Source organism: Molossus molossus, unplaced genomic scaffold (genome assembly GCF_014108415.1).
Source record: "Molossus molossus isolate mMolMol1 unplaced genomic scaffold, mMolMol1.p scaffold_m16_p_15, whole genome shotgun sequence".
Lineage (NCBI taxonomy): Eukaryota > Metazoa > Chordata > Mammalia > Chiroptera > Molossidae > Molossus > Molossus molossus.
The window spans coordinates 17,235,910-17,262,371 of record NW_023425350.1 but is presented as its reverse complement, the minus strand read 5'-3'; the positions used below and the strand labels follow the sequence as shown (position 1 = coordinate 17,262,371).

At 35.9% G+C, this 26,462-nt stretch overlaps 1 protein-coding gene and 1 long non-coding RNA gene across 5 annotated transcripts in view; both read right to left on the bottom strand.

Moving 5' to 3' along the window:
- BABAM2 (BRISC and BRCA1 A complex member 2) overlaps window positions 1-26,462 on the bottom strand; it is a 400,292-nt gene that overhangs the window by 275,772 nt on the left and 98,058 nt on the right. For all 4 annotated transcript variants that reach the window (XR_004959724.1, XM_036263408.1, XM_036263410.1 and 1 more), the window contains exon 4: window positions 25,233-25,327. Coding sequence is in view for 3 of the 4 variants with exons in the window: in XM_036263408.1 (XP_036119301.1) it covers window positions 25,233-25,327 (95 nt within the window). In the remaining variant the exon portion in view is untranslated. The remainder of the gene's footprint in view (window positions 1-25,232; window positions 25,328-26,462) is intronic.
- LOC118631083 lies at window positions 562-1,790 on the bottom strand. Its single transcript, XR_004959725.1, has 3 exons — window positions 1,717-1,790; window positions 1,270-1,376; window positions 562-613 (listed from the first exon to the last, which is right to left on the bottom strand). It is a non-coding gene; the product is annotated as an uncharacterized LOC118631083 (long non-coding RNA).

Sequence of the window (26,462 nt, the reverse complement as noted above, 5' to 3'; positions counted from 1 at the left end):
CAAGTTGTGGGCCAAATCCCCAGTGGGGGGCATGCGGGAGGTGGCCAATAGATGTTCTCTCTCATCAATGTTTCTATCTCTTGCTCTCCCTCTTCCTTCCTCTCTAAAATCAGTAAAGAAAAAAAAAGTTTTTTTTTAAATGGGCAAAGGACCTGAATAGACGCTTCTCCAAAGGGGACATACAGATGGCCAACAGACATGAAAAGATGCTCAACATCACTAATCATCAGAGAAATACAAATTAAAACCACAAAGAGATATCACTTCATAGCTGTCAAAAAAGCAATCATCAATAAAGCCACAAACAAGTGTTGGTGAGGCTATGAAGAAAAGGGAATACTCATGCACTGTTGCATACTGGTGCAGCCACTGTGGAAAGTAGTATGGAGTACTTCAAAAAATTAAAAATAGAACTGACTTATGGATCCAGTGATTCCACTTCTGGGAATTTAGCCAAAGAAACCCAAAACATGAATTTGAAAGAATACATGTACCTCTATGTTCATTGCATCATTATTAACAATAGTCAAGATTTGGAAGCAGCCCAAGTGTCCATCAGTAGATGAATGGATAAAACAGTTGTGGTACATTTACACAATGGAATACTACTCAGCTGTAAAAAAAAAAAAAAAAAAAAATTTACCCTTTGCAACAACATGGATGGCCTGGAGAACATTTTACTAAGTGAAATAAGCCAATCAATCAGTGAAAGCCTAGTACCATATAATTTCACTCATATGTGGAATCTAATGAACAAACTAAACTAACAAGCAAAAAAGAGACAGACTCACAGATAGAGCAGGCTGACAGCTCTGGGGGACACTGGAGGAAGGTGGATGGATTGAGCACACAAGAAAATTTAAAAAAGAGAAAGAACTCATAAACATGGTCAACAGTGTGGTGATTGCGGGGTGGGTGGTGAAGGTGTAGTTAGGTATAGGAGGGGTAAATAGTGATGGAAAAAAATAAAAGAAAGAAAAAAAATTCTATCCCCTAGCCCTAGGTCCATATAATGATCTTGGCCTAAACCCACATTTAGCAGACATCTATTGTTTGATGTTCATTTACCTCGTTATGGTAACATAAACCCAGATTTCCTTGGAAAAACCACCCCTCCCATTCCCAGGCACGGGTTTGCAGTAAGAACCTCACTTCAAGCTTCTTAGACGTTCTGACTGCCTAACCCCATCAATATTTTCTACGCCTCTATCATGACGACTGATTCAACACATACCTAATCAAACCCAATGAGATAAATGAAAACATCACCTGGGACTTCCGAGAAATACAAGCATTCTTTCTTCTCAAGGTAGGAGAATATAAAAGTCTGAACCAGAATAACAATTCTGTATTCACAAGGGAAGGGACTTGAGCTGCTGGGTGAATATGGAGATGAAGAGTAAAGTCAACACAGTGGAGGGCCAAGCAGAGAAGAAATAGAAAGAAACTAGGTACTTAAATGACATTATTTCAGCCATGGACCAACCCTTATCTGAAGCCCTTTTAAATTCTGTAAGCCAATGAATTCCCCTTATTGTCTGAGCCAATTTCGATGAGGTTTTCTGTCACTTAAAAAAGAAGAAGAGGGAGAGGAAAGGGGAAGAAGAGGGAGATTAGGGGGAGATAGTGAATAAATAATAAAAGAATGCTGATACCATATTATGATTTTACCTCCTCTAAGAGAAAGAATAGAAGGAGAGGTACATGAACTCTTACCATGCCACAGAACTATTCAAGAGTCCTTTAATCCAAAGTGTAGATTTGTTTTGGAACCTTATGTTTTCTGCCAGATAAAAAAGTTAAGTAGCTTCTTACATTATGTGCAGGAAAATTTACACAGAGGATTAACCTATTCCCATTCATCCAACAACAATAACAATTATTTCTCCTAAGGAACAAATAAAAAAAGTTATTTGATTCAGAGGGTAATAAAGCCAGACTTCTGAAAAAGCCAGACCTGTTGAAGAATGTAAAGGAGAAAAATAAACAATTGTTCCAGCCCAGAAAGGATACTTTGATTACTGGCATGTGAGTGGGGCTATATACACAAGCAGCAGCCCAGCCTTCATTAGCACCAGCTGAGAGAGGAGGCTTCAGGGGCTTCACAGTCCTGTAAACAGGAGATATTTTTAACTTTACTCCACCTGACTGAAACATAATCAGCACATACAAATTGTACTGTGGTGTCTTATGAATGCTGGCTCCATGCCAAACCTGAAATGAGTACTTTGACTAGTAAACATTTTACATCTTTTGCACACATTCTCTCTCCAAAGAGACTGAAAATTGGGGCCCCAGAAAGCAGCCAGAGCAACTGCTTTTTAACTATTTGTCAACTTAGCAATTGTGATTACACAATTTCATCAATTTTCACTTCCTTAAAACTCACCATTGTTCTCCAGCCCCCAAAGCCATCCCTCACCAGTTCTTTTAACTGTGGTGCTCCTCACAGTTAACTAAAGAAAAGTATCTGTTTCAAATTTCACCATCCAAATAGCCTTCCCTGTGTCTCAGGATAAATAATCATGAATACAGACCCCTCCAATGAACTGCATCAAGAACCTTAACAAAGCTACCAAATTCTATTGCCTTCAACTCACTATCCTCAAAAAGAATGAGGTTCTATCAATAAACACCACTTTTTTTAAAAAATCCCTTAATAGAAAGCTGTCCATACACCATCTTCAATGACCAAGGAAGCCTACTATCTTCCAGCAAGTACATGAAACCTTTTCCACCTACAGCTATAGATCCCATCCTGACGATCATCAGCATAACTGGGAAAGCATCTCAAAAAAGACAAGTTCTCAGGTCCTACCCTCTGAGGCACTGATTCAATAGGCCTGGTAAGTGGTACCTACTTCTTGGTCCTAGACAATAGAATTTCTTTTGCGAGTTTGGGTGTCAGGTTTGGGCATTCCAATGGCAAGGCGGAAACCCAGAAAATTTGATCATCTTCCTGATGAATTTTCTCATTGTAATCAAAGGCCCAAATAATTTCACATAAACTCATTAGGTCTTCACATAAAATCCACTCAGGGGTGAGGAACCTTTTTTCTGCCAAGGGCCATTTGGCTATTTATAACATCATTTTTGGGCCATGCAAAATTACCAACTTAAAAATTAGCCTGCTATATTTGGTCAAGCTAATTTGGTGAGGCGTGTGATGTTAGCTGGTATTGATTTCACGGGCCTGGGCCATACTTTCCCCACCCCTCTAAATGTTGGCTAAAGGCTCCATTCACTAGAGCAGCAGTTCTCAACCTGTGGGTCACGACCCCTTTGGGGGTCGAACAACCCTTTCACAGGGGTCGCCTAAGACCTTCAGAAAACACATATTTCCGATGGTCTTAGGAACCAAGACACCGCTCCTCTATCCGTCCCCAGGCAGGTCCACCCACACGCAGATATGCCACATACAACGTGAGGAATCGTATTCAAGGGTCGCGGCATTAGGAAGGTTGAGAACCACTGCCCTAGAGCTTTCCATTAGAGTGCCCCACACATTTCCCAGGAAGTAACAGAATGTGTCTCCAGACTTCTGATCTACTTCTAACAATAATTTAACACCTGGAATCCAAGGCTACACATACCCAGGAGGAAAAAAAACCCACGATGGAGAGCCAACATCATTCTTGCTAATTCCTATTTCTCCTACAGTAGTGGATTCTACTAAACTTGATCCCCTCATCTGCCTAGATCTATAGTATCTTCCAGGTTCCTCCTGGGACCCCATCATCCTTAATTTAAATGTCACCTATACTCCCCAAAAGCACCAAATTTCTTATTAAATGGTGTGATCACTCTTAAATTGGATTACTTGAGTTTAATTTTAAATTACCATTTTTCTCTCTCAGATGTTTTTGTGATGGTTTCATTAATATTAAGGAATTATGAAGGGGTCCCAAGTTGTCATCCTCGGTCTGTGGTCATGCTTTCTTTGACCCACAAAAAAAAAAAATTTATTTGAACATCTTTAGACAAAGCCTACACACTTCAGTAGGTAACAATCCCTACCACTTTCAACTGTGTATTTTATACCTGTCCTTTCCAGTCGTGTGTATTAGTTGGCTGAGTCCTCTAGGCATCTGAGTTTGTAACACCTGAATTAATATTTCAGGGCATTTCCTACAGATATGTTTTAGTTTATTCTATGTTTCTTTCCTTTATGGTAGATACAGAGATGTTTATTGGTGTCATGTAAGCAAAACACAGCAGAAAAATGGCTAAAGCGCCTCAGGCACTGAAAATTAAAGGTAAAAAGAAAGTTCTCCAATGCAATGTACCCACTAATGTTCATGAAGAATGACGGACTGTGTGGATGATATAGTTACTTCATATTATCATCCCATTGTAAACTATAAATTATCTGAGAACAGGGACAGTGTCTTATTCATCTTTGAGGAAGGGCTGTGCTAGACGTCATGGGATACTCAAAGTGGGCACTCACATTATTTGTCAAGTGAATGATCCCTACTATTCAATTCATTACAAACTAAGTTAAATATATTAAAGGATCCAAGTTTTTTCCTGAGTCAACAGAAATTCTAACTGTTGGAAACCAAGCTAATCTGTAGTTATAAGCAGAAGTAGACAAAAGAAAACTGGACAGCAACTCTGAAAATACAATATTGCAATATGACTAATTCTAGTCATCAATCATTACAAGAGGGTTTACTTTGGGTGGTGAACACATGATGCAGTATGCAGATGATGTGTTATAGATTTATACACTTGAAACCTGTATGGTTTTATTAACCAATGTCACCCCAATAAATTCAATAAAAAAATAAATAAAAATAAAATAAAACGCTAAAAAAATTTGAACAGTCTAAAAAATATTATCTGAAAAGCATTTTAAGACACAATTTCTCTCCAAAGCTAGCACAGTTAAACTAAGAGTGTAAAAGAAAAAGTCATACAAACAAAATCAAATTATCATGGCTCAATAGACAAGGTCGAAGGGGTACAAAATAGCACATTAAATCAGTTCCCAGTTTTAAAAAAATGTATGAGATGTTGTCTTCCTGTTTTTCATAAACCTTATAATTGTGCTTCCAGAAAACTACCAAGCATCTGCCTCTATGTAGCTATTTCTTTTCATCTTGGAGCTCTCACAAGGAAATAGAGAGTATACTGTGCCAGGATCACTATCTTCTCCAGCCAAAATCATTATGCCTTGGAGCCAATTTCCTCTTGGTAAATTTTGATCAAATCCCTTCAATTTGCAGCTTCCTTAGTACTAATGGCTGCACATGTCACAAGTCGGTACACATGTGTATATGTTTAACAATACACATTATAAATTTGACAGTAATATGTACACATATGCATACAGGTAAACATTTATCTATGTATGCAGCTGCATATATATATCCATGCCTAGCAGTTTCTATAAGTCTCTATTTGACTCTTGTGAATATCATACTAACAAAGCCCATTTGGGCCTTCTTAATCCAGTGATAATTCTCAGATAACTAATAATACTTTGGAAGTCTGCATTAATCAACTTACTACACAGCTACAATTTAATGATGATCAAGGTTAAGAACAACAATTCTGTAAAGTTGTACAACTGAAATTTATATAATGTTATTAACCAGTGTTACCCCAATAAATTTAATTTTTATTACAAATGTTTCCCCTTTTTCCCCCAATGACTCCTTCTTCCAATAAATTTAATTTTTAAAGAACAGTAATTCTGATGCAGTAAACAGTCCCTCATAAGTTTCTGAATCATCAAAGAAAGATCAAATTATGTTCTTCTTTTAGTATAAAAGTTATTTTATGAAAAACCAATCATTTTAAAAGAACTGGTGATCTATATGGAGTTTATACAGAAAATTTTATGAATCTGAATATTTGATTAACCAATAAATCTTATTTCCCAGTTATTCATATAAAGAATAATTTCTACACTTTTTATATGAAAATATATTAGCAGAGATTTCATATTAACCACAACACCATATTTTACAAATATGACATATAATTCTTCAATTCTTTAAGTACCAAATTGTTGACTCTCTAGTTGTTGTTGTTGTGATTCTTTAAAATAATCCAAATTAAATCTAATTCACCTTTCCTGATGAATTGAGCTCATTATTATGAGAACATACTATACTGCCAGTTTTTAAAAACAGTAATATTGTTAGGGAGTTTTAAGTGAACAACGCTGTCTATCCTTAAAATGAATGACACCAGGATACTGTACCTTTATATTCCTTTTGCTGCTTTTGATAATTCTATCCCCCTTACTATACACACATTCGTCTCATTTTGCTATAACCAGTCTTGTTGTAAATTCTAATCTTCAGTCATGTATTATACACAATCATCTAAATGAAAACTAAAGATGCCTCTATATCTTATATATATAATAAAGCATCTAGTTCCTGTGACAGCTATCACAAAATTCAGAACCTTTTTTTTTGAGGGAATGAGTTATTATTGCTTTTTGACTATGTACCAGGTGGTTGAAGGTGCACAAAATCTGGGACATATCCACCTATCAATTTATAGGAAGTGCAGAAGAATAAAGGAACATGTGAAACTATGCCACAGGGATACGATCAGCAAAATCCAGTCTAATGGTAATTTCATAGGATAAACAGCCTGCCTTGCTTCTTCCATTATAAATTGCAAATGGGGCCGAGGGGGACTTATAAGCTAAAGAAGACTGAAAAGGCATAATCACAATGCACAGATTATGATTCAGACTATTTGAAATTTGAATAATCACTGGTTCTTTTATGATGCTAGGGAATTATTAATTTTTTAGATAAAATAATGATATTTAGTTTATGCTTTTAAAAATATTTATCATTTTTAGGAACATACCAAAATATTTACAGATGAAAACATAATGCATACGATTTGCTTCAAAATAATAATGCTTGGGGATAAGTGGATGGCGGCACAGATGAAACAAGATTAGTTATGAGTTGACAATTATTGAAGGGATGGTGGGAGCCCCACGTGGATTCATTATACAATACTTTCTACTTTTGTATATATTTTAAATTCTCCATAATACAGAGTGTTTTAAAATAGGCAATTATATAGTTATAAATAATTTTGTTAAGCATTGGCTTCTAAAACATTTGATTTTTTTTTAATTACATCTAAGAATTATACTTTGATATCTAAAAATGGCTAGTTACAAATTTACAGTCATAAAAAGATGCTAAAAGTTAAAGAAACTATATCATTAAATTAATCTTCATTTTTTTAACTGGCTAAAAGAGTTTCTCAATTTTCAAAACTTTAATTAATCCTTTATTATAAATGTTACAAACAACTTACATTGCATTATTTTCTTAGAAAACAAAAATTCTCACAAGGCATGTTTTAAAACAGCACAAAAGTTTAGAGCACAATCTTAATAGTTATAAATTTAAAGGTTAAAAAAGTACTAAAAGGTAAGAAATAATTCCTAGGCTCTCTTCAGGAAGTTAAAGTCATTAGGTTAATGAATAGTATTTCCATTTGACTTTAGTCTTAAAAGTTTGAAAATTACTATTACAGATTTTCTGATTCAGTAAAATATTATTAAGGTTGACTATTTTCTTCACTATGAACTAGAAAATACTTTTATAACATAACTCTATAGCTAAATCCAAAATGACTTATATTCAATTCTATTCATATAGCAATACAATCACAGAAACTCAAATGTTTGAAATAGTTATTTCATCTTTTCCTGACTCTAAAATGCTTTTAAATTTTCCTGACTTCTAAAATGCTTTCAACCCCTACTTAGGCACTACTCCTAAACCCAAATTCATTAAATCCAGGTAGGCAGGAGTTGAAAGTAAAACAAATGGTTAACTTACACTTTTAAGATAATATTTGTTTTTAATTAAATCACGTTTCACTGGGACAAATTTTACACTTTTTAAATAATTCCCATAGTGGCTCACTAAGCTAAAGTTCATGTTAACCTTGCAAACATCTCTAAATTTAAAAAATAATAGATCCTTTTAAAATGTATCTTTAAACACCCAAATTATATACACTCATTATTCTTACTAATTAATTTTTTCAACTCCTAAAGGGCTCCTTTGATTTAAAAATGTGACTGATGTTCTCTGGTAGACTATTTCAAATACTATAAGTAATTAGTTGCCCTCCTTTTAAAAAATCTATAATAATCCAGACTTTTTACTTTTCAATCTGGCTTCTTTATAAATGTTCCTGAAACATATTCAAGAAACTACATTAAATGTTGAATGTTTTGCTTATAATAATATTGTGCTTCTATGGTATTTTCATAATTCCAACAATTTAAAAGCATTTTTTAAAGGTACACAAGGTCTACTGAGTCACTGTTAACTCAAGGCTACCGCCCATTGTGGTTAAAGGACTACATGGGACCAGGGTGAAGGGTGAGCTGGCACTTCACTATGCAGGTTTCAGCATCTTGGCTCTCCAACGCTTGTGTGGGGGCTGCAGCTTGGCATAAAATCCTCAGCAGGATGCAGATAATTTCTCTAAAAAATGTTTTTAAATGGCTAAGGTTTTTCACTTTTAAAAAATGTTAGCTAAAGCATACATTTAAACTAGGTTCATAATTGACAAGATTTTTTTTCCTTTTTAATGTGCCTATCCCTATAGATAACCCAAGAGCAGCAAAATAATCCTAAACCTAAAGACTTTCAACAAGTACAAAACCTCACTTCTATATGAGTTTAAATATAAACTAAAAAAATGTGAATAAGCTGCTTTAAATCATAAAGAGAACTAGAAAACTTCTTTGAAAACACAAACACTTGCTAAGCTCTCTGTAATTACGACTATAGATTTGCCTTGGTCATTTTCGTGTCCATACCTCCAGTTTCATTTCCATTTGTTCATTCTAATGTTGCTTTTTTAATCCTCAGAACAGACTTATGAGGTAAGTATTAATACAAGCAGTTTTATCAATAAATAAATGCATAAATTTTAGGTAACTTGGCCAACATAATCTACCTTGTAATCAATAGAGCTGAGACCAGAATTCTGATCTGTTTCACCCATACCCATTTTCAGTACCTACTGTCTCAGCCCTGGTTATACACTAGAATTGGCTTTCTAAAACCACTGATGCCAAGGCTTTATAAGAGACTAAATAACTAAATTAGAATCTTTGAGAGATAAGACCCAGGCTCAGGATATTTCCAGTTGTCCCCATGAAAGAATCACAGTATCATACAAAGCAGTACAAGAACAGAAAAGTAGAAAGAAGGGTGGCTGACATGGTCAATATGAAGTTATCTACTTACAAAGCCAAGTTTCAATGCCATTTTCTTTTTTCACCCTATAGGTACCTGTTTCCCCACTCCCAAATCAGTAAACACCAAGAAAAAGTCAGTTAATTTTAATATTTGTCTAGATGACGTGTATTGGGCACATACGTTTTAACACCCATCAATATGTATAAAATAATTCTAATTAAAACACCCTCTGGATGATTTACAGTTTTATAACCTCTTTACAGCTATCTCCCATTCCTTTCTGCATTGCTGACCATCAAACAGAAATTTTTTTCTTCTTCCTAAAGAACTAGTCAGGTTAAATTTTAAATGGTCATTGTTTTCTTTCATCACATTAAAGATGTCATTAAACTGTCTTCTATCTTTCATTGTTGCTATCTATAAGCAGTCAGCTAACAGTCTAACAATTGCTGTTTTGTTTTTTCTCTGGCTGGTTTGAGATTTTTCTCATTGTGTTTGGTTTCCTGTAATTTTGCCATGTATGTCTAGAAGTGGATTTCTTTATATATACCTGCTTAGAATTAATTGGATTTCCTGAATCTAAGGAATTACACTGATTAATTTTTGTATGCTTGATAGATTCAGTTCTTTCAAAAAATTTTATTATAACCCTGGCCGGTTTGGCTCAGTGGTTGGAGCATCGGCCTGCGGTACGGAGAGACCGGGGTTCGGTTCCCACTAAGGGCGTGTGCCTTGGTTGCAGTTTGTCCCGGGCCCCGGTTGGTTGTGTGGGTGGCAGCCACTCAATGTGTCCCTTTCATGTCGATGTTTCTCCCTCTCTCTCTCTCTTCCTCTCTCTCCCTCCCACTCTATCTGAACAAAAAATGGAAAAAAAAATGTCCTTGGGTGAAGATAAAAAATTTATTATAAAATATAATAAATACAGAGACAGGTTCACAAAATAAAAATGTATAGCTCAATAAACAATCACAAAACCAACACCCTGTGAAAGAGATGGAGCACATGTATGAAGATAGAAGCTAACCAGCACATTCTATCCCCCAGAGTAACAACGTTCATGGATATGATGACCCAAGTGAGGCTGACAAGTCTAATTCTAAGACTTCCATTCACACGTCAGACTTCCTCTTCTTCTGGTGTTCTGATGTTGGTCTGGAGGTATTGGGAGATACCAAGATGGCCTGAGAACAATGCCAGCAGAACAGAAGGCAAAGCAAAGCCCTGATGACATTGTTTGAGCACTAAAACCAGTCATGTCCCAAGCTACCTCTACCCCTAAGTCTCTTCTGTTATGTGACTCAATAAATTCTCTTTCTTCTTAAGCCAGTTTGGTTACACTTTCTGTCCCTTGAATGCTACCAGGTTCTAACTGCTACAACTCATCACATGATTTTCCTTCCTGAAGTATTTCTCTTTCATCTGAATTTATTACTTTTCCTTTGGACCAGTCTTTAAAACAGGTGGAGAATGCAAAATAATTTAGAGATTCTACGGGAATATAGTCAACAGTTAACTGCATATTATTAAATGTATAATAAAAATTTAACTCCTCTAAAAAACTAATGTAAACACATGAAGTTATAACTATTTCCAGAAGTGTACTTAACAGCAGGTGACTAAAAAGTAAAAGCATCAGAAATTTCTGGAATCCTCAATACCAAAGGAAAAAAATCTGCAGATTATAAACATCTCAAAAAAGTTTCAATGTCTTTGTAAATCATATATGTAAAAAAGAAAAAAACAGCCCAGCTGATGTGGCTCAGTGGACTGAGTGTCGTCCCATTGACTGAGAGGTCCCAGTTCAATTCCCAGACAGAGCACATGCCCAGTTTTTGGGCTCAATCCTGAGTAGGGGGCAAGCAGGAGGCAGCCAATCAATGTATCTCTCTCACATGGATATTTCTCTCTCTCTCTCTTTCTTCCTTTCTCTCTAAAAAAATCAATAAAAATATATTATAAAAAAAAAAAAAAAAAAGAGCCCTGGCCGGTTTTGCTCAGCTGTTGGAGCATTGGCCTGCGGACCAGAGAGTCCTGGGTTCGGTTCCCACTAGGGGCACATATCCAGAAAAAAGAAAGAAAGAAAGAAAGACAGAAAAAAAATGCCCTGGTCGGTTTGGATCAGTGGTTAGAGTGCTGGCCCTCAGACTGAAGAGTCGCAGGTTCGATTCCAGTCAAGGGCACATACCTCGGTTGTGGTTCGTCCCCAGCCCTGGTCTGGGTCAAGCAAGAGGCAATCAGTCAATGTGTCTCTCTCACATCAATGTTTCTCTCTCTCTCCCCCTCCCCCACTCCCTCCCTTCCACTCTTTCAAAAGATAAATGGAAAAAATATCCTCGGGTGAGGATTAAAAAAAAACTAAGGCTGAAGCAGTTTCTTAAAATCACAGCCTAAACTATTAACGAGCAATATTTAGCTTTGTATTCTAAACCCCTTACTACTTTGCCTCAATCTACCTCTGTAAATGTATTTTCTACTATTTGCAAAATCAAACTCTCCTCTAAGAAAACTGGTTTGCTCAGCGCTTCCAATATGCCATTCTTGGTTTGTGATGATTCTCTGTAGCTTTGTCTCCCCACCCACAGTGCCATCCCCTCTGTTCATCTTCTAAATCCTACTCCTGCTTAAAGAGACAGCTAAAACCCTTCCTCCTTCATAAAGCCTCCGATCACCACAGGCTTAAGAAGCACTGCTTCGTCATAACTCCTGTACCGTTAATGTAATACTTGGCATAGTCATTCATTTAAAAAACAAAAACAAAAAACTTTAGTGTATACTTACTAAGTACTTGTATACTTACTAAGTACACAAATAATAATGAAAAAATATAAAAACCCAACTCTTTGAGGAGAGTGGAGAGGAAAGGAAGCAATAAAGGATGACAATGAAAGATGACCAATGAAAGATAATAATCTTCAAAGCTGATCATTAAATAACTGGATAAGCAAATTATTCAGCTACAATGCTTCATACTCAACTCAGTCCCTCATTTTCCCAAAAGCATTTTTACATATTCAGTCGTGTAAATCAAAACTAGCAACATCTGCTAATGTTATATTTGTCATTGAGTTTCAAAAAATAACTTGGGTTGCCTTTTTGCATTCATCTTAGGAGAGTGAACATTTTAAATGTACCTTGTTTGTACTTTCAAGATGTTCTGTTTTTCTACAACTGTGCTTTTAAAGCCATATTTATAACACATGCCTTCAAAATTATATGTGTGTACTGTATATGTGTATATATTAATACTCTTTTCCTTAATCTAAAATTGATTATAATAGCAACACCTTTAGAAAAATACATGAAGTCATAAATAATTATTTTTAAACCAGCACCCTTCCACTGTCTCCCCTTAGGAAGTACATTTTACAAAGATCAATGATACCAATATTCTTTCTACTTCATAAAATGTTTCCATGGCTGATGAGTAAAAACAAATAATGGTAGAAGTACAAGTAGAGTTTTTAATTCATCAGCCCATAAAGTGATTTTGCATTGAAATTTCTGATAATTTTCTCATATTCACTTGGATCACACACTGATGCATCCTTTGAATCCAAGATGCATTCAACTCAAGAGAACCAGAGATGTGATTTCTAAATAATGTTTACCCTTATTTCTACATTAGGAAAATATACTGGAACTTAAAATCTAGGTTTTCATAAGAATGGAAATACACTGTTTTCTAACATTTATTAATTTTTATTAACTAATGTTACTGAACACTTTTACCAACATTAAACATTTCAGTAATTGTTAATAATTAACTTTCATTAATTCTGTATTTCTGCCAAGCTGAGTGGTATTTTATGGTCCACTAAAGTCTGTTGTTGGGTAAACTTATGTTCTCAAAATGGAGGGCAACTAACTTAGGCTTCCAGATAGGATGAAGTAGTTTTGCACTCTCATTAAGAACTAGAAAGCCAGACAAAATATAGATATCTATCTGAAGGCATTTGATATCTGCTGAAGCAATGAGAACTGGAAAGAGCTGAGAATTCATAAAGGAGAGAACATCTAGGAGAGGAGCTGACTTCTGCTTTTACCTGGGGAACTTTGCAAATTCTAGGCATTGGAGGGAGGCTAAGAATGAAGGCTTTGCACAGTCACAGAGCTGCTGCTGGACTCAGGAAAATCATTAGATAGAGACAGCATCATCTAGACCTGTTGGCAGAGTACTGAAAGATCTCAAACATGCAGCCAATTCCCCTAAAGATACCTGATGAATTCTGGGGGAGTCCAAGGATTAAGAAACTACCTTTGCTGCCTTATGACTCAGAAATTCCACTTCTTGGAATATATCTGAAGAAACCCAAAATACTGATTTGAAAGAATATATGCACCCCTATGTTAATTGCAGGATTATTTACAACAGCCAAGATTTGGAAGCAGCCCAAGTGTCTCTCAGTAGATGAGTAGATAAAAAAAAGCTGTGGTACATTTACACAATGGAATACTACTCGGCTGTAAAAAGAAGAAAATCTTACTATTTGCAACAACATGGATAGACCTAGAAACCATTATGCTAAGTGAAATAAGCCAGTTAGAGAAAGACAATACCATATGATTTCACTCATATGTGGAATCAAATAAACAAAATAAGCTAACAAAACAAAAACAGACTCATTGATAGAAAACACAATGACAACTGTCAGAGGGGATGGAAGTTGTGGGGCTGGTGGAAAAGGTGAAGGGATTAAGCAAACAAACAAAAACAACTCACAGACACAGACAACAATATGGTGATTACCAGAGGGAAAGGGGGATGGGAGGAGGTAGGAGAATGTAAAGGAGGGGATAACCGGAGATGGACAGAAACTTGAGTTGGGGCGGTAAACACATGACACAATATACAGATGATGTATTATAAAACTGTACACCTGAAGCCTGCATAATTTTATTAACCAATGTCATCCCAATAAAATCCATAAAAATAAAAAATAAATAAACTACCTCTGAAAAGCAGAGTAAAGTTACCAGCAGTCTTATAAGACCAAATTTAAAATATGACATCCATCAGAGCAATGATCCATGCTGTTTGGGCAATTTAATATTTGACAATGATGTCACATTCTATTTATTCTATTTTTAAATACTTTAAAGGACAAGGCATTTAAAAGTGCCTAGGGCCCTGGCCGGTTTGGCTCAGAGGTTAGAGCTTTGGCCCGCAGACCAGAGTGTCCCAGGTTCGGTTCCCGCTAAAGGCACGTACCTCAGTTGCAGTTTGTCACCAGCCCCGGTTGGGGTCGTGTGGATGGCAACCAGTCAATGTGTCTCTCTCACATTGACATTTCTCTCTCTCTCTCTCTTCCTCCCTCTCTCCCTCCCCCTCTATCTGAAGATAAATGTAAAAAGTGTCCTCAGGTGAGGATAAAAAAAAAAAAGTGCCTAGGAAATGTCCAGACTCTAGAATGAAAACCCAAAAGAGCTCTATCTCAAGAACAATAGTGTGCAGAGGTAGCCAGACCCCGACCAAAACCACAAACCAGCCAAACTCAGCAGAGTCCCTATCTGGACTAAGATGATCAGTCAACATCTATCTGCCTGTGAGAAGGGACAATAAACCCTCTTTCTAGAAGAAGACAGCATCATCTGGAGCCTCTATAGTTTTGTTTTTTCAGATTTGCTTTTATTATTTTTTAAAATATGTTTTTATTGATTTCAGAGAGAGGAAAGGAAATGGAAAGAGAGACAGAAGCATCAATCGGCTGCCTCCTGCATGGAGGAGGGGATAGAGCCTGAAACCTGGGCATGTGCTCTGACTGGAATCAAACCAGTGACTTCTTGATACACGGGACAATGCTCAACCAACTGAGCCACACCGGCTGGGCAACAAACCTCTATGATTTTTAACTGAATTGTCTCATGTTCACTCAAAACTACTAGAAACACCAAATACAATACCACATGGTTGATAACCAAAGGAAAAAGTAGGCAAAACAAGAAGACTCAACAATATTCCAGATACAAGAATTCATTCATAATGACTTAAAAATAAGTATGATCAGCACATACAAGAAAAGGGGGAAAACTATAGATGAAAAGATAAATTCACCAAAGAATTTATGGAAAAGAATCAAATAGAATTGAAAAATATATTACCCAAAATTAAGAACTCATTAGATGGGTTTAACAGCAGATTTGACACAGTAGAAAACAAGACACTGAAAGATAAGTTAGACATTATCCCCTTGTGCTAGTTATTCATTTATTGCCTCTCATCTCCCAAATCTACTCTTCTTCGTCCTATTTATGAAACTGGGGTTGGATCTTGTAAACATAACTGGGGTTGGATCTTGTAAACATTTGTCCTTTGCCAGCTGGTATTTAACTTGTTAACAGAAGTGATGAAGGGACAGTACAAGACATAACAGAGGAGGAGCTTCTAACCCTGGTTCTGGTGTGCTTTTTATAGCTGCTCCTATGGTACGGCTGCTGGAGGCACACAGGAGACCCAGTACTGCTCACCTTTCAGCCTGTTTAACTGCACCCAACCCATTTTTTTCACCATCCCTGGACAACCAGCACCCAATAGGCCACACACCAGTTCTGGACTAAAGCACCACCAAGTAAAGGTCTCCATCATCCAGTGGGCTACAGCCACACCCTCTCCAATGCAGAGGTCAGCGTCTCAGCCTTAGTGGTAGGGGGAGATGTGAGGGTAGGGTCTTCTAAGTTTGTTCCTTCTTGGGTATTCTCCCTCAGCCCTAGAACAGCTACTCTATACAGTTGCTATTCTTGCATTCCTTAGAGTTCTCCTTTACTCCTTTAAGTAGTTAATAATTCTCTATATTCAATTGTCCTATTCAAATTTACTGGTATGGTTTGTCTCCTAACTGAACTCCAAATGATAAACTGATCAAGTTTCATTTTAATCATACCTTGTTTGTATTTGCAAGATGTTCTGTTTTTCTACAACTGTGCTTTTAAAGCCTTGTTTATGACACTTGCCTTCAAAATTATGTGTATGCATATGTAAATATATTAATAGTCTTCTCCTTAATTCTCTATACATGTGACCTGGATGTCTACTTTTCAGTATATACCCATCAGAAATGCACACATACATTCACTGAGTCATGTACAAGAATACACAAAGAAGCACTACTAACAACAGCAAAAATAATAATAATAATCCAAATGTTGATCAATAGCAATGGATAAATAAACTGTGGTATGCTCGGTTTGTCTGTGGAATACTATGAGCAATGAGCATACAATAACAACAAACTATCTGGGTGAAGCGCACAAATAAATATTGAGTGATAAGTCAGACATACAAGTCCATATTGATTCCATTTGTAGAAAGATCAAAATGAGGCAAAATTAATAATGGTGGTATAAGTCACATAGTGTTTACTCTTCGGTGAAATGGTCACAGTAATGGAAAGGTGCATGAGAAGGGCCTCTAGACGCTGGAAATGCTCTGTTCTTGATCTAGGTGCTAGCTACGTGGTGTATTTACTTCTTGAAACCAGCGAGTAGTACCTGCAGGAGCAATAGGTTCCCCAACTCTGAAAATGATTGAAATTTGCCGTGCTATATACTTGTGATTTGTACACTCTTCTGTAGGTATATTATTCTTCAGTAAGTTACACCAAAATATAGAGTACTTATAAACAATCAAACAATGTTTCTAAGTCCCTGACACCTTCCACATATGGATCTGGTAACTGCCCCTCTTACACATCCCCACAGCACCCTGTGCATATATCTCTACCCCTGCACATATCAACCCGTGACTGCAATTCTATGCACTTATCTGTCTTGAGTACTATGTCCAGCTTGAAGGCTAAAAATAAAACTTTTATAGGTCTCATATGAGGCATTAGTAGACATTTGAAAAATGACAGAGCATTCCATTTTAAAAGATGTTATAGGCCATGGCACATGGAAGTGTCTAGGAATAGGAGCACCACACACACATCTGGGCAGCATTTTTCAACAGTGGGCCATGAAGTCCATATCAGCTTCAGGTATTCTTTGTATCTATCTCATTCTTTGTATCTATACAGGGCATGAGCACTATTTTGCAAGGACACATTCAAAAGATGTCTTTCTGTAGGTAGCAAAGTGAAGAGCAGGGAAAAAGAAATTACAAAGTGTTAATATGACACTTCTTTCTATATTTACATTCCAGCAGCAGCACAGAGTCAAGAAAAGAATTATACAACCAGCGAGTAGTACCTGCAGGAGCAGTAGGTTCCCCAACTCTGAAGATGATTGTCTCAAACACAAAATTGCCCTCACCTTCTTCAAACTAGGAAGTCAGATATCAGTGGTTTCCAATCTTGCTACAATTACAACATGTTCCTCTCATTTAAATTTATGACCCACCCTTCCTCCTTTATGCAACTTTATTTTAAATTAAAGTGAATTATCATTATTATTTTCAGGGGAAATAATTTCACAACACTCTTTGAGGTAGCTGAATATACCACAGGGTGTTGCAAAAGCAAGGCTGAAAATCACTGCTCCAGAGTTTCTGTTAACTGATTTTTGTGCCCCGAACTTCTCTAAAACTGAAACTTTTTCTTCTATTTTTAAATTCTATTTTGAAATTTTCACTGAAAATATATTTTCTAGTTTCAGAAACGAACAAGTCCCTTAAGGCAGAACCTTCAAAGCAACCTGTTCCCCTAGCAAACGTGTATTTGCATACCTCTACACACCAGGCACTCTTCTAGGTACTAGGACGCAGCAGTGAACAAAACAAACTCCATTCTCTCATGAAGCTTCCATTCCAGTGAAGAAACAAAGGTGACTTTCTGTCCCAGTCAGCCTGGGGCTGCCCTGTCTTAGTCCTGAAGGTACTACATCTCAAAAAAACTTTTAAGCCCCAGGCAGTTGGTCACCCTAGCAAAGACAGACACCAAACAAATAAAAACCAAAAGGGTATCAAATGGTGATATATGTAATGAAGAAAACAAAACATGAGAAAAACGAGAGAGTAATCTGAAGGGTGTTACTACAGTTTTATACAGACCTCTCTGATATAATGACACTTAAAGACAGGAGGGCACAGAAGTGAATGAAATTGATGAACAGTAAATGAAAGGCCCTAAGGTGGGAGTGTGCGTAAATGTCTGAGGAACAGCAAGGAGACCTGTAGCTGGAGAGCAGTGAGCAAGGAACAGAATGGAAGGAGACATAATTAGAGAAGCAACTGAATGATAGCTACAGCTTAGCAGCTACAGCATCATCATTGCTTGGGATTCAGCATAAGTTCCAGCTTATTCTGGAAAATTTTAATTCCACAATTCCAACCTATAATAATTTTCATTTTTCATTACAATTGGGCCTCTGACTTAATTTATTGATCATCCTTTCTTCTCATTTTATATAGTGTATATGAAAACACAATGTAATTATCCTGTAGCACTCGCTTGTATCAATTATTCCAACATTCAATTTCTGTTTCATGTATCTACTTGTTTTCATGCATCTATGCCTCCCTAAAATTTAGTCTCCTTAAAGTCAAGTTCCATAGTACACACTGTTGAACACATAGTGCACAATCAATAATACCCAGATAGGATTTCCCTCATTTTTTCTTTTGTTTACTTCTATACCTTTTCATTAGTAAAGGAGGGCACCGATATGTCAGTCCCTTTTTCATAATATGACACATGACACAGTATAACAAACACACAGAACAGAATACAGTAAAAGTACAGTCACTGACTAACTTACACTGCAGGGACAGCTCTTTAATCAGCAAATGCTTACGACTTGAGTCTCAGAGCAAAAGTGCAAACAGCAAAAAGCTCTACAAATAACTACTCAAATCAAGAATAACTCTTCTAAATGTTTCTGGAAAATACAGATAGACACAGTTTATCTGCATGATTTTAATGTTACTGTTGTGTAAATAACTTTCCATGACCACCCTTAAGCCAAATTAATTGTTCCCTCTGCTATATACTTCTATGTTTTATTTACATGATCTCACACTGTCTATTAATTAAAGTGTGTGTCTGTCTTCAGGGAACACACCTAGAATAAAACTCAGACTTTGTATCCATTGCCTAGGTACTAGGTCATAAGTTCGATTAATGTTGACATAAATGGTTTGGTGAATAAATTATTAGCATACATAATGCAGAGTATTGAAGTGAATTTTTAACACATCTACTAGAATGTGTGAGTATTGACTTTAAAAGTAGATCTCAGAAATACTATAAGCTTATTGCAATATGGTTTCCCCTTCTAGCTTAGGACACATTTTAAGTTCAATTTATGAAATCAAAGGAAAAGCAATGTCACTATTTTATAATCATATCCCAATATCAAAATCTGTGATCATCCAGCTTCCACAAAATTGATTTACTTCAAAGTAAAAAATAAAATAAAATAAAGAAATTAAGTCTGTAAAGAGATTTTTCTCAGTAGAAAAACTTTGTAGCAAAAAAGTTACACTTATAAGGTTGCAGGATACAAGATCAATATTCAAAATTCAACTGTATTTCTAGACAGTAACAATGTGAAACTGAAACTAAAATTAACAAACAATTCCATTTATAATGGCATCAAAAAGAACAAAATATTTAGGCCCAGCTGGTATGGCTCAGTGGTTGAACATCAACCCACGTACCAAGAGGTCGATGGTTTGATTCCTGGTCAAGGCACATGCCCAGGTTGTGGGTCAGATCCCCAGTGAGGGGCATGCAAGAGGCGGCCAATCGATGTTCCTCTCATCAATGTTTCTATCTCTCTCTTCCTCTCTCTCTAAAATCAATAAAGAAAAAAAAATTTTTAAACAAACAAAATATTTGGGAATAAATTTAACAAAAGAAGTGGAAGACTTTTACTCTGAAAATTACAAAATATTATTGAAAGATAATAAAGAAGAACAGAAAAATGGAAAGACATTTCATGTTCTTGGATTGGAAGACCTAACATTGCTAAAATAGCAATAATCTCTAGCATGATCTACAGAATCAAGCTAATCCTAAAATTCATATGGGAACGTGAGGGACTCATAACAGTCAAAGCAATCTTGGAAAAGAACAAAGTTGGAAAACTCATATTCCCCAATTGCAAAACATATTACAAGGTCACAACAGTGTGGTACTGGTATAAGGTTAAACTATAGATCAGTGGAACAGAATTGAGAATCCAGGAATAAACCTTCATATTTATAGTCAATTTAATTTCAACAAGAACGCCAAGAATTCAATAAGGAAAAACGTAGTCTTTCTGATAAGTTGTGCTAGGAAATCTTGGTCTCCACTTGTAAAACATGAAGCAAAGCCTCTACCTCATACCATATACAAAAATTAGCTAAAATAGATCAAAGACCTAAATGTGAGAGCAAAATTTATAAAATGCTTCCTGGAAAATGTAACAGTAGATTTCTAAAACCTTAGACTAGATAGTGATTTCTTAGGTATGAAACCAGAAGTACAAGCAACAAAGGAAAAAACAGATACACTGGACTTCATAAAAAATGTAAAAGTTTTCTTCTTCAAATGATACTATCTAGAAAATGAAAAAACAATCCACAGAATGGGAGAAAATTTTGGCCAGTCATATATCTGACAAAAGGGACTCATACCCAGAACATATAAAGGAAAAAAAAAAAAAAAAAAGAACTCTTACACCTCAACAATAGGAAGACAAATTACCAAATTTTAAAATTGGCAAAGGATTTGACATTTCTCCAGAAAAGATATTCAAATGGCCAATAAACACATGAGAAGATGCAAAATATCATTATGATGTACAGCCATCAGGGAAATACAAACCAAATCACAATGAAATAACACTTCATACCCACTAGGATGGCTATAATCATAAAGACCAATGATAACAAGCCTTGGTAAGGATGTAGAGAAATGGGAACACTTCTACATTGTTGGTGGGTATGTAAAATGGTACAGGCACTTTGGAAAACAGTCTGGGAGTTCCTCAAAAAGTTAAATGCAGAGTTACCATTTGACCCTGCAATTCCACTCCTAGGGATATATCCAAGAGAAGTAAAAATATATTCACACAACAGCAATATTTATAGTAGACAAAATGTGGAAGCAACCCAAATATTCATCAACTGACAATGGATAAATAAAAGGTGGTATATGCATACAATAGAATATTATTTGGCAATAAAAAGTAGTGATATATCTACATTGAAAACAGTATGCTAATGAAAAGTCAGTCACAAAAAAAACACATATTGTATGATTCTATTTATAAGAAATGTTCAGAATAGGCAAAACTATATAGACAGAATACAGCCCAGAGTGGACAACAAGAAGTTTCTGTTCATGGGTTGGGAGTTCTTTTAGGGGTGATGACAACGTTCTAAATTTGACTGGTGACTGTTGCACAACTTAATGAATATACTAAAAACCATTCAATCATACACTTTAAATGGGTAAACTGCATGACATATAAATTATGTCTTATTTTTAAAAATTAGAGTTGTCCCCAAAGTGGAAAATAATCCCTCACTGGAAATAATGTTAAGCAAAGGCAAATGGCCTTCTGTTGGAAATATTACTGTAAAAGATTAATTTAATTAGTGGTTCCCAATAGCAGTTCAGACTAATACACAAAAATCACCTAGGGAATTTAATGACTTTGGTTCCCTAAAAAATCTAATTCAGTATGCCCACCGGGGTTCAGGAATCTGTCATTTTAACAGGCTCCCTAAATTATGTTAATATACACCAGAAGTGGGAACCATTAGACCACTCAGATCCTAACTCAATGATTTATGATTCTCTGGTATCTATGAGAGACATATTACTAGATCTGGTATCTATCTAGTATTTTCCATTCATCTAAGAATTTCAAAGTCCTTAATGCCACTCACCTCCCTGAATTATAAAAGTTTGAGTTTACAAAGAGGTGGTTTCATCTGATGGATTACAACACCTCACATACTTATATTAACCTTATGTGTTTCCTTTATTTAAGCTAATTCTAATCTTTTTTTGGAAAAGAACGGGTTTAAATAAATTTAATAAAAGATCATATATTCTCTAAAACTTTCTTTCTCAAACTGGGACACACTGGAGAGTCCATTTTTTCCTCAAATATTTATAATTTAAGATATTTTTATTTTAAAAATGCAGGTATATTATAAAATCAAATGCAATTTTTTTATGAATTTTTAAGATAGAGCCCAGAAACTTCAAGGAAAGTCTGTATTTGCCACAGGAATTACTGTTCTACATTCCCAGATTCTAAGGGTACATACTCATTCTCTTCTGCAATTAATACGTCAGTGGAAAAACCCAAGATGTCTAGGCATTCTGTTTTCATTCCATGGATGGTGAAATATTTAATCCCCATGTATTCAAAACCATATACAATACAAACTAATTGGGTTACTAGTGACTGTGTTCTGTGCACTTCAAGAAGGGAGGAAAATAAGTCTGAACTGAATCTAAGAACTAAAGCATAACATGTTAACAACTGAGTGGAAAGTCCTTTGGAGGCCTGCAGTGCTGGGGGAAATGTCTGCTGAGGGTCAGGCCTTGTAGTTTATCCTGTCCTACTGTTTTAGCCAGAAGACAATGAACATCAAGGGCACCCTGGGGGGCTGAGTAGACCTCACCCAGCTAGTGGAAGGTGCACTCTAGTTTCTTATCTAGGCTTGCCCAGTCTATTGGTCCATGAAGAAACACTGCTGAGGCCTTATGTTTTTATAAATTGATTTGAGACAGAGAGACAGTGAGATGGAGAGAGAGAAATAGAAACATCGATGAGAGAGAAACATCAACATTGATGGTCTGCCTCCTGTATACCCTCTACTGGGGATCGAGCCTGCAGCCTAGGTATGTACCCTGATTGGGAACTGAACTAGTGACTTCCTAGTACATGGGTCAATGTTCGACCACTGAGCCACACCAGCGGCTGGGCAGAGGCCTTAGATTTATCATAGCTAAAGAGAAAGTGTTCCCCTCATATGTAATCTCTCTTTTAGATATAGTGCTTTGATTTTTTTTTTTAACTGTTCTTTTTCATATAATTTCTCAAAACATTTGTGACAACTTCTCTCAGAGACAAAATATCAGAAGAGTTGTCTGACATAATTATATAAATCAATCTCCTCAATACTAAAATAGAAAAGTGGAGCCCAGCTGGTGTGGCTCCATGGATTGAGCATCATCCCACAGACTGAGAGGTCCCAGTTCAATTCCTGGTCAGGGCATATGCCTGGGATACAGGCTCAATCCCCAGTAGGGAGCATGCAGGAGGCAGCCGATCGATAGTTCTCTCTCACATCAATGTTTCTATCTCTCTCTCCAAAAAATCAATAAAAACATATTTAAAAAAAAAAAATAGAAAAGTGAAGTTAACCTTAAGGTCCTTTCTAGCTTTTAAGTTCTACACTCTTACAATACTTGCCAATACTGAAGATATGCCTTGCAAATTTTAAACACAATTCCAAAACAAGAAGTTGTAAACATACAGTTCTTATCCTTTCCATCATAGTGTTCCTTCTTTCATCCTAGCTCAAAGACCTTTTTGTCTCCCCTCTTGGATTTTTGCAACTGTCCTCAATTCTGATCCTCAATCTCTCCTTAATCCATTATATTGACCACATTGCTGTTAGATGACATTTCCTTCAATGGCTCTTAACCTAACATTCAAGGCACTCCATAATCTTATCCCAGTTCATCTTTCCAACCTTGTCTAGTCCTTCGTTATATTAACTTACATTTCAGCAAACCGGTCAGTACCTTCTTCTACAATATATTCTACATATGATAACTTCTTACATTTTCTATGTCATTTCCACTACCTGAAATACTCTCTGCCATATTATCCACTTTTCTTCCTTTCTTCAAGAACAAATCTTACCTTCACTACAAAGCCTTTTCTGACAATCTTCTTTAAATTCCTGAAGCACCTAGCCTGTTATACATCTGGCATTTAACCTATGCTACCCTTCACAAGAGGTCTGCAGGAAAACTTCTGCCTCATTTTCTCCAGGTAAGCCCTTCAGCTTCAATATGGGGTGAATATATAACACATAGCATCTAAAGGGGCCATACTTAAACTACAGTTTTTTTAAATCAGCCATAAAACAGTTTATGTGTAATTATTAGATTTAGCAGCAAATCCATCCTACTCTTGCCAACCGCATTTTTATAGCTGTGTTATAAAACTTAAGATAATTCTTTGGGTTGTGGTTAAAACTTCTTATTTAATATTTCCCTTTTTAAAAAGGGAAGGGGGCAAGATTTCCAAGTAAGTCATCAAAACTTTACATTACAAAACTTAAATGAGGCAAAGAGTTCCAAAAAACAAACTAAGAATATAGTTTTGAGCAACAGTAAAACTTATAGTATAGGCATCATAGCAAAATCGAACCAGGGAAGGAATGAGACATTTTGTCAAGTCAGACTTTTTTAAACAAAATAGCACGTTTTCCTCCACCAGCTATGCAAAACACACACATTTTATGTAAACCACATGTGCTCTGACAAGTACCACCATCCCTTTCTCTGCCTTAATTCCAACGACATTTTACTTGAACTGCAAAGTTTTGGGTCTTGCTTAATAAAGAACACTTTATCTGGTCTTTACCCTTCTGATAATAATACTGAGATAATGCAGATTCAAGTCCAAATTTGACACTTTCACTTATATTACAAAAAAAAAAGGCCTCTTAAAAAGCCAAAAAGCACTCCCCTAACAAGCCCTGTGATGAAGTGTTGGTCAACATTAGAAAATTGATTGCAGGCATGAAATATTAAGTTAAAACAAAGAAAATGTTTTCAACATGTCTCCTTAAGCTGAAGTAAAAATATTTTAACCAATGTGCTAGAGACTTTCATTAATTCAAAATAGCCTGAAAGTAAAGCTGCAATGAAAAAACACACAACCTCTTATTGAAATTCTTTTAGCACATAAAGAGTTGTATTTATTTCACAGAGCAGAGAAAAAAGTCATGAAAAAAAAGCCCACATGTTTGGCAAATATATCTATTAAGCAATTGTCAAAAGCTAATTTTCTTTTCTTTCGACAAATAAAGAACATCCGAGTAAGTCCACAGTTACTCACATGCAGAGCTGAGGGGTCTGGCAGGAACTCAGCATCTTCCCCAAAGATAAAATCAGGGGGCAGCTCTGGGTATTGGGCATTGAAAATTATATCCCCTGAAAAAAAAAGAAAATGTCAGGCCCTTCTTATTTCCTTGTTAATGTATGAATGTTCTGAGGAATATATCATAAAAACTTCTAAAAGAAATTTGTTAGACAAAAAATATATTTGAAAAACACTTTCTGAATGATTAATTCTCCAAACAAAAGAACTGATATCCTCTTTTAAATTAACACCCACAACACTCAATCAAAAAAATTTAATCTCCTAACACACTATAACTATAAATACCCAGTAGAAAAGTATAAGCAGCCACACACCAAATACATGGAGATATATTTATAGGAAATGTTACTGTCTAGTCACTGCCTGCTACATAACAGGCCGTTACCGAGGACTGGTTCTCTAAAGATATAGTCCTTTCCTTGAAAAAAATTAAACATACAAACTTTGTTATAATGGAAAGAACATGTGGTTTGGAGTTAAAAAAAAAAAAATCAAGTTTATATTCACAAGGCCTCCTAATTATTTATTACTCAAGTCATCTTGGACAAGTTTTAACTTCTTTAGACTTTAGTTTCCTCATCAGTAAAAGGGAGTATAATATTACTAACATCACAGACTTGTTGTGAGGATAAAAGACCACTATGTGCTAGCACAGTGCCCGGTATATAGCAAGCACTCAATAAGTGACACAGGAATACTACTGTTGTTATCACTAGTGTTATTTTGAAACATGAGACAAATTACAATGCCTCTTTAGCAAATTTGTGTTGTAAATACTTATACCTCTCTGTTCCTTTCCTGCCTCCTTCTTGAGCTCCATTTTATTCTCTCTGCTCACCCCAAGAATCAGTCCTCATCATTCTGCTAGCACAAACAAGCAGATTAGTACACCAGTAATCTAACATATGTATTGGTTTCTAGTGTGTAAAAGTATGTATACTTGTGTACATGCACATCACTATACCCATGTACACACATAGTTATATCAGTCCAATCATTTTTACTGCTCAAACAATAATACCTTCATGGTGATATCCAAATTTAAACATTCAGACTTCAGTTCTCATTTGAACCCTTCTATCTCTAACTGTGTACTACGTGTTTCAATGTCAAACTCAACAAGTCTAAAAACATGCTCTTTGCTGTCCCTTTTCTCACTTCTCTTCTCCTAGCTGACTTCCCTAT